Genomic DNA, 10,016 nt, shown 5'->3' with positions numbered 1-10,016 from the left:
AATGATAATAATAAAAATGATAATAGTGATAATAATAATAACAACAATGATAATAATAATGATAATTTGCGTAAAATGTTACCGGACTCCGCCCACTTTTAGTTAAACCGTGTGTGAGAAGCCATCACAGTCAGTGGACGGAAAGGAGCACAACCTTGTCAAAAACATCTCACTTTTCAGTCCATCCTCTCCCCTGCTGCTGATTGTAGCGCAGCCTTAAACCTGGGGTAACCTCGTCCATAGGGGTGGGAGGGGGGAGGGGGATGGTACATGTCCAATCTAATTAATGAGACAGAGGCATGAAATGATGGTAACCGATTACCATACAATTAGAGATGTTGAGGTAATTCTATATGATGTAGTAGATGAGAGATGATAATAATTGTGTGTCTCTCTTTCCCCAGGTCAGCTGGAGCGCTTCAACAACCTGTACATCAACAAGTTGGAGAGGGAGCTGTCTGCCACCTCAGCCAAGCTAGCTGCACTGGAGGCCACAGTGAGGAGCATAGCTGATCGCTCAGCTGCTTGGGACAACATCCAGAACCACATGACAGTGTGGACTGACCAGTCACGTACCATGGAACGCAAACTGGACATCCTCAACAGGTGATATACACACCCTCCTCATCTCTCTATCTTCATCCTCAACATCTTCTATCCTCATCATCTATCCATCTTCATCCTCAACATCTTCTATCCTCACCATCTATCCATCTTCATCCTCAACATCTTCTATCCTCACCATCTATCCATCTTCATCCTCAACATCTTCTATCCTCACCATCTATCCATCTTCATCCTCAACATCTTCTATCCTCATCATCTATCCTCAATACCTATCCTCATCTGGGAACTTGGGACAGTGATGACTGAAATAATGATAATGATAATAGTAGTAATAATAATGATAATGATGATAATAATAATAACAATAGTAATAATGATAATAATAATAATAATAATAATAATAATAATAATAATAATAATAATAATAATAATAATGATAATAATAATAATAATAATAATAATGATAATAATAATGATAATAATAGTAATAGTAATATACATACCTATACGTACCCATACATTTCAATGTATACATACATATACATGCACAGATATATACATATATACATATGTACATATTCATACATACTGCCATCAGCCATTCGCATCGCCACCCCGGCACACATGAAATGACAACCCCTCCCCCCGCAAGCGCGCGAGGTAGCGCTAGGAAAAGACAACAAAGGCCACATTCGTTCACACTCAGTCTCTAGCTGTCATGTGTGATGCACCGAAACCACAGCTCCCTTTCCACATCCAGGCCCCACAAAACTTTCCATGGTTTTCCCCAGACGTTTCACATGCCCTGGTTCAATCCATTGACAGCACGTCAACCCGGTATATTACATCGTTCCATTTCACTCTATTCCTTGCACGCCTTTCACCCTCTTGCATGTTCAGGCCCCGATCGCTTAAAATCCATTTCACTCCATCTTTCCACCTCCAATTTGTTCTTCCACTTCTCCTCGTTCCCTCCACCTCTGGCACATATATCCTCTTTGTCATCTTTCCTCACTCATTCTCTCCATGTGACCAAACCATTTCAAAACACCCTCTTCTGCTCTCTCAACCACACATTTTTTTATTACCACACATCTCTCTTACCCTTTCATACTTACTCGATCAAACCACCTCACACCACATATTGTCCTCAAACATCTCGTTTCCAACACATCCACCGTCCTCCGCACAACCCTATCTATAGCCCACGCCTCGCAACCATAAAACATTATTGGAACCACTTTTCCATCAAACCTAACCACTTTTGTTCTCCGAGATAACGTTCTCGCCTTCCACACATTCTTCAACGCTCCCAGAACTTTCGCCCCTTCCCCCACCCTGTGACTCACTTCCTCTTCCATGGTTCCATCCGCTGCTAAATCCACTCCAAGATATCTAAAACACTTCACTTTCTCCAGTTTTTCTCCATTCAAACTTACCTCCCAATTAACTTGTCCCTCAACCCTACTGAAACTAATAACCTTGCTCATATTCAATCTACTATCAACTTTCTTCTTTAACACACTTTACCAAACTCAGTCACCAGCTTCTGCAGTTTCTCACACGAATCAGCCACTGGCGCTGTATCATCAGCGAACAACAACTGACTCACTTCCGAAGCTCTCTCATCCACAACAGACTGCATACATGCCCCTCTATCCAGAACTCTTGTATTCACTCCCTATTAACCCCATCCATAAGCAAATTAAACAACCATGGAGACATCACGCACCCCTGCCGCAAACCGACATTCACTGAGAACCAATCACTTTCCTCTCTTCTTACACGTACACACGCCTTACATCCTCGATCAAAACTTTTCAATGCCTCTAGCAACTTACCTCCCACACCATATACGCTTAATACCTTCCACAGAACATCTCTATCAACTCTCTCGTATGCCTTCTCCAGATCCATAGATGCTCCATACGAATCCATCTGTTTTTCTAAGTATTTCTTATATACATTCTTCAAAGCAAACACCTGATCCACACATCCTCTACTACTTCTGAAAACACACTGCTCTTCCCCAAACTGATGCTCTGTACATGCCTTCACCCTCTCAATCAATACTCTCTCATATAATTTACCAGGAATACTCAACAAACTTATACCTCTGTAATTTGAACACCTACCTTTATCCCTTTTGCCTTTGTACAATGGCACTATGCACGCATTCCGCCAATCCTCAGGCACTTCACCATGAACCATACATACAGTGAATATCCTTACCAACCAGTCAACAACGCAGTCACCCCCTTTTTTAATAAATTCCACTGCAATACCATCCAAATTCGCCGCCTTGACAGCTTTCATCTTCCGCAAAGCTTTCACTACCTCTTCTCTGTTTACCAAATCATTCACCCTGACCCTCTCATTTTACACACCACCCCGACCAAAACACCCTGTATCTGCCACTCTATTATGAAACACATTCAACAAACCTTCAAAATACTCACTCCATCTCCTTCTCACATCACCACTACTTGTTATTACCTCCCCATTTGCCCCCTTCACCGATGTTCCCATTTGTTCTCTTGTCTTACGCACTTTACTTACCTCTTTCCAAAACATCTTTTTATTCTCCCTGAAATTTAATGATACTCTCTCACCCCAACTCTCAGTTGCCCTCTTTTTCACCTCTTGAACCTTTCTCTTGACCTCCTGCCTCGTTCTTTTATACATCTCCCAGTCATTTGCACTACTTCCCTGCAAAAATCGTCCAAACGCCTCTCTCTTCTTTCACTTACAATCTTATTTCTTCATCCCACCACTCACTACCCTTTCTAATGTGCCCACCTACCACGTTTCTCATGCCAGAAGCATCTTTTGCGCAAGCCATCACTGCTTCCCTAAATACATCCCATTCTTCCCCAACTCCCCTTACGTCTTTTGCTCTCACCTTTTTCCATTCTGCACTCAATCTCTCCTGGTACTTCCTCACACAAGTCCCCTTTCCAAGCTCACTTACTCTCAGCACTCTCTTCACCCCCAACATTCTCTCTTCTTTTCTGAAAACCTTTACAAATCTTCACCTTCGCCTCCACAAGATAATGATCAGACATCCCTCCACCTGCCCCTCTCAGTACATTAACATCCAAAAGTTTCGCTTTCACTTGCCTGCCAATTAACACGTAATCCAATAACGCTCTCTGGCCATCTCTCCTACTTACATACGTATATCTATGTATATCTCTCTTTTCAAATCAGGTATTCCCAATCACCAGTCGTTTTTCAGCACATAAATCTACAAGCTCTTCACCATTTCCATTTACAACACTGAACACCCCATGTATACCAATTATTCCCTCAACTGCCACATTACTCACCTTCGCATTCAAATCACCCATCACTATAAGCTGGTCTCGTGCATCAAAACTACTAACACACTCACTCAGCTGCTCCCAAAACACTTGCCTCTCATGACCTTTCTTCTCATGCCCAAGTGCATAGGCACCAATAATCACCTCCATCTACTTTCAGTTTTACCCATATCAATCTAGAGTTTTCTTTTTTACACTCTATCACATACTTCCACATCTCCTGCTTCAGGAGTAGTGTTACTCCTTCCCTTGCTCTTGTCCTCTCACCACTTCTGACTTTACTCCCAGACATTCCCAAACCACTCTTCCCCTTTACCCTTGAGCTTCGTTTCCCTCAGAGCCAAAGCATCCAGGTTCCTTTCCGCATATATATTACCTATCTATTTTTCTATTATACTTTGTCGCTGTCTCCAGCGTTAGCGAGGTAGCGCAAGGAAACAGACGAAAGAATGGCCTAACTCACCCACATGCACATGTATATACATACACGTCCACACACGCACATATACATACCTATACATCTCAACGTATATATATATATATATATATATATATATATATATATATATATATATATATATATATATATATATATATATATATATATATATATATATATATATATATATATACATGTACATAATTCATACTGTCTACCCTTATTCATTCCCGTCGCCACCCCGCCACACATGAAATGACATCCCCCTCCCCCCGCATGTGCGCGAAATAGCGCTAAGAAAAGACAAAGGCCACATTCGTTCACACTCATTCTCTAGCTGTCATGCATAATGCACCGATACCAAAGCTCCCTTTCCACATCCAGGCCCCACAAAACTTTCCATGGTTTACCCCAGACGCTTCACATGCCCTGTTTCAATCCATTGACAGCACGTCGACCTCGGTATACCACATCGCTCCAATTCACTCTATTCCCTGCACGCCTTTCACCCTCCTGCATGTTCAGGCCCCGGTCACTCTAAATCTTTTTCACTCCATCTTTCCACCTCCAATTTGGTCTCCCACTTCTCCTCGTTCCCTCCACCTCCGACACATATATCCTCTTTGTCAATCTTTCCTCACTCATTCTCTCCATGTGACCAAACCATTTCAAAACACCCTCTTCTGCTCTCTCAACTACACTCTTTTTATTACCTCACATCTCTCTTACCCTTACATTACTTACTCGATCAAACCACCTCACACCACATATTGTCCTCAAACATCTCATTTCCAGCACATCCACACTCGTCCGCATAACTCTATCTATAGCCCACGCCTCGCATCCATATAACATTGTTGGAACCACTATTCCTTCAAACATACCCATTTTTGCTTTCCAAGATAACGTTCTCGACTTTCACACATTTTTCAACGCTCCCAGAACTTTCTCCCCTTCCCCCACCCTATGACTCTCTTCCGCTTCCATGGTTCCATCCGCTGCCAGATCCACTCCCAGATATCTAAAACACTTCACTTCCTCCAGTTTTTCCCCATTCAAACTTACCTCCCAATTGACTTGTCCCTCAACCCTACTGCACCTAATAACCTTGCTCTTATTCACATTTACTCTAAGCTTTCTTCTTTCACACACTTTACCAAACTCAGTCACCAGCTTCTGCAGTTTCTTACACGAATCAGCCACCAGCGCTGCATCATCAGCGAACAACAACTGACTCACTTCCCAAGCTCTCATCCACAACAGACTGCATACTTGCCCCTCTTTCCAAAACTCTTGCATTCACCTCCCTAACAACCCCATCCATAAACAAATTGAACAACCATGGAGACATCACGCACCCCTGCCGCAAACCAACATTCATTGAGAACCAATCACTTTCCTCTCTTCCTACACGTACACATGCCTTGCATCCTTGATAAAAACTTTTCACTGCTTCTAACAACTTTCCTCCCACACCATATATTCTTAATACCTTCCACAGAGCATCTCTATCAGTTCTATCATATGCCTTCTTCAGATCCATAAATGCTACATATAAATCCATTTGCTTTTCTAAGTATTTCTCACACACATTCTTCAAAGCAAACACCTGATCCACACATCCTCTACCACTTCTGAAACCACAATGCTCTTCCCCAATCTGATGCTCTGTACATGCCTTCACCCTCTCAATCAATACCCTCCCATATAATTTACCAGGAATACTCAACAAACTTATACCTCTGTAATTTGAGCACTCACTCTTATCCCCTTTGCCTTTGTACAATGGCACTATGCAAGCATTCCGCCAATCCTCAGGCACCTCACCATGACTCATACATACATTAAATAACCTTACCAACCAGTCAACAATACAGTCATCCCCTTTTATCATAAATTTCACTGCAATACCATCCAAACCCGCTGCCTTGCCGGCTTTCATCTTCCGCAAAGCTTTTACCACCTCTTCTCTGTTTACTTTTGGATGTTAATGTGCTGAGAGGTGCAACTGGAGGGATGTCTGATCATTATCTTGTGGAGGCGAAGGTGAAGATTTTTAGAGGTTTTCAGAAAAGAAGAATGTTGGGGTAAAGAGAATGGTGAGAGTAAGTGAGCTTGGGAAGGAGACTTGTGAGGAAGTACCAGGAGAGACTGAGTACAAAATGGAAAAAGGTGAGAACAAAGGACGTGAGGGGAGGAATGGGATGTATTTAGGGAAGCAGTGATGGCCTGCGCAAAAGATGTTTGTGGCATGAGAAGCGTGGGAGGTGGGTTGATTAAAAAGGGTAGTGAGTGGTGGGATGGAGAAGTAAGATTATTAGTGAACGAGAAGAGAGAGGCATTTGGACGATTTTTGCAGGGAAATGGTACAAATGAGTGGGAGATGTATAAAAGAAAGAGGCAGGAGGTCAAGAGAAAGGTGCAAGAGGCGAAAAAGATGGTAAATGAGAGTTGGGGTGAGTGAGTATCATTTAATTTTAGGAAGAATAAAAAGATGTTTTGGAAGGAGGTAAATATAGTGCGTAAGACAAGGAAACAAATGGGAACATCAGTGAAGGGGGCTAATGGGGAGGTGATAACAATTAGTGGTGATGTGAGAAGGAGATGGAGTGAATGTTTTGAAGGTTTGTTGATTGTGTTTGATGATAGAGTGGCAGATATAGGGGTGTTTTGGTCGAGGTGGTATGCAAAGTGAGAGGGTTAGGGAGGATGATTTGGTAAATATAATACCTATCTCTCCTAATTCCTCATCTTGGTGCAGCTTTGATGCAGGAGACCGGGTTATAGTGATGGGTGATTTGAATGCGAAGGTGAACAATGTGGCAGTTGAGGTCATAATTGGTGTACATGGGGTGTTCAGTGTTGTAAATGGAAATGGTGAAGAGCTTGTAGATTTATGTGCTAAAAAGGACTTGTGATTGGGAATACCTGGTTTAAAAAGAGAGATATACATACGTATACGTATGTGAGAAGGAGAGATGGTCAAATGGCAATATTAGATACCGTATTAATCGATAGGCGTGAAAAAGAGATACTTTTGATTTGAATGGGCTGAGAGGGACAGCTGGTGGGATGTCTGCTCACTATCTTGTGGAGGCGAAGATGAAGATTTGTAGAAGTTTTCGAAAAAAAGGAAACAATATCGGGAGAAAGAGAGTGGTGAGAGTAAGAGTTTGGGAAGGAGACTTGTGTGAGGAAGTACCAGGAGAGATTGAGAGCTGAATGGTAAAAGGTGAGAGGAAATGAGTTGAGGGGAGTGGGTGAGGAATGGGATATATTTAGTGAAGCAGTGATAGCATGTGCAAGAGATGCAAGTGGCATGCGAAAATTGGGAGGTGGGCAGAATAGAAAGAGTAGTGAGTGGTGGGAAGAAGTAAAATTGTTAGTGAATAAGAAAGGAGAGGCATTTGTGCAGAACTTACAAGGAAGGGAGTGCAAATGATTGGGAAATGTATAAAAGAAAGCAGCATGAGATCAAGAGGAAGGTGCAGGGGCTGAAAAAGAGGGCAAATGAGAGTTGGGGTGAGAGAGTATCATTGAAATTTAGGGAGAATAAGAAAATGTTTTGGAAGGTGGTAGATAATGTGCGAAAGGCTAGAGAACAAATGGGAACCTCGGTGAAATGAGAGCAAAAGGAGAGGTGATAACAGGTAGTGATAAATGAGGAGATAGAGCGAGTATTTTGAAGGAGTGTTGAATGTGTTTGATGATAAAGTGGCAAATTTAGGATGTTTTGGTCAGGGTGGTGTGCGAAGTACAGAGTCGGAAAAAGTGGTTTGGTGAAGAGAGATGAGGTGGTGAAAGCCTTGCGGAAGATGAAATCCGACAGGGCAGCGGGATTGGATGGCATTGCAGTTGAATTTACTAAGACAAGGGGTGACTGTGTTGTTGACTGGTTGGTAAGGATATTCACTGTATGTTTGGATCATGGTGAAGTGCCTGAGAATTGGCGGAACGCATGCATAGTGCCATTGTACAAAGGCAAAGGGGATAAAGGTAGGTGTTCAAATTACAGAGGTATAAGTTTGTTGAGTATTCCTGGTAAATTATATGGGAGGGTATTGATTGAGAGGGTGAAGGCATGTACAGAGCATCAGATTGGGGAAGAGCAGTGTGGTTTCAGAAGTGGTAGAGGATGTGTGGATCAGGTGTTTGAAGAATGTATGTGAGAAATACTTAGATAAGCAAATGGATTTGTATGTAGCATTTATGGATCTGGAGAAGGCATATGATAGAGTTGATAGAGATGCTATGTGGAAAGTATTAAGAATATATGGTGTGGGAGGCAAGCTGCTAGAAGGTTATTGCTCAGCAGGGTTGAGCAATAAGTCAGTTGGGGTGGGAATCCAAATGGATAAAATTTGGAGGAAGTGAAATGTTTTAGATATGTGGGAGTGGACTTGGCAGCGAATGGAATCATGGAAACTGAAATGGGGCATAGGGTGAACGAGGGGGTGAAGGTTCTGGGAGCATCGAGGAACGTGTGGAAAGAGAAGTCGTTATCTGGGAGGGCCAAGATGAAGATATAGTAATCAGAACAATTTTGTATGGATTCTATTCATGGGCTGTATAGATGAGTATGTGTGGAGGATGGTGGATGTGCTGGAAATGAAATGTTTGACCAAACTAGAAATGGAAGAATGGAGTGAAAAATATTCTGTGTTCAGGGCCTGAACATACAGGAGGTTGAGATGCGTGCATGGGATAGAATGAATTGGAACAATGTGATATACAGGGGTCGACGTGCTATGTGTGGATTAAAGCAGGACATACGAAGCGTCCGGAGTGAACTATGGAAAGGTATGTGGGGCCTGGATGAACCCCTCATCCTCACTCCTCATGGTCAAGAATGGCGACCCCCTCATCCCCAATTATGGTGACACCCTCATATTCACGTATGGTGATCGATCCCTCATTCTCAAGTATGGTGACATATCCTCACGTATGGTGGTCCCCCTCATCCTCACTATGATGACCCCCTTATCCTCACGTATGGTGACCCTCATCCTCATGTATAGTGACCCCTCTCCCCACGTGGGGTGACACCCTTATCCTCATGTATAGTGACCCCTCATCCTTATATATATTGACCCCCCATCTTCTCATATAATGACCCCTCATCCTCATGTATAGTGACCCCTTATCCTCACATGTAGTGACTCATTCTCAAGTATGGTGATCCCTAATCCTTAAGTATGATGACCGCTCATCCTCATGCATAGTGACCTCCCTCATCCCTACATATGGTGACCCCTCATCATCGCGTACATGGATCCCTCATCCTCAAGTATGGCGACCCCCTCATCCTCAAGTATGGCGACCCCCTCATCCTCAAGTATGGCGACCCCCTCATCCTCAAGTATGGAGAACCTCATCCTCATGTATAATGACCCCCTCATCCTTATGTATGGTAACCCCTCATCCTCATATATAGTGACCCCTCATCCTCATGTATGCTTACCCCTCATCCTCATGTATGGTTAACCCCTCATTCCCACGTATAGTGACTGACTCATCCTTACGTATGGTGACCCCTTATCCTCAAGTATGGTGACCCCTCATCCTCATGTATAGTGACGCCCTCATCCTCACTTATGGTGATCCACTCAACCTAGAGTATAGTTACCCCTCATCCTCACGTATGGTGACCCATCATCCTCATGTACAGTAACCCCTCATCTTCATGT

General features: G+C 42.9%; 1 protein-coding gene across 1 annotated transcript in view; it reads left to right on the top strand.

Annotated features, from left to right (window-relative positions):
- The first annotated feature begins 383 nt into the window (after nt 1-383).
- The window catches only part of LOC139764926 (uncharacterized), a 90,309-nt gene continuing 80,676 nt past the window's right edge, over nt 384-10,016 (top strand). Inside the window, exon 1 of the mRNA XM_071692005.1 lies at nt 384-606. Coding sequence (XP_071548106.1) covers nt 548-606 — 59 coding nt within the window. The 5' untranslated portion in view covers nt 384-547. The remainder of the gene's footprint in view (nt 607-10,016) is intronic.

This window comes from Panulirus ornatus, chromosome 51 (genome assembly GCF_036320965.1).
Source record: "Panulirus ornatus isolate Po-2019 chromosome 51, ASM3632096v1, whole genome shotgun sequence".
NCBI classification, from domain to species: domain Eukaryota; kingdom Metazoa; phylum Arthropoda; class Malacostraca; order Decapoda; family Palinuridae; genus Panulirus; species Panulirus ornatus.
Note: the sequence above shows the minus strand (reverse complement) of the source record. Positions and strands in the feature narration are given on the sequence as shown.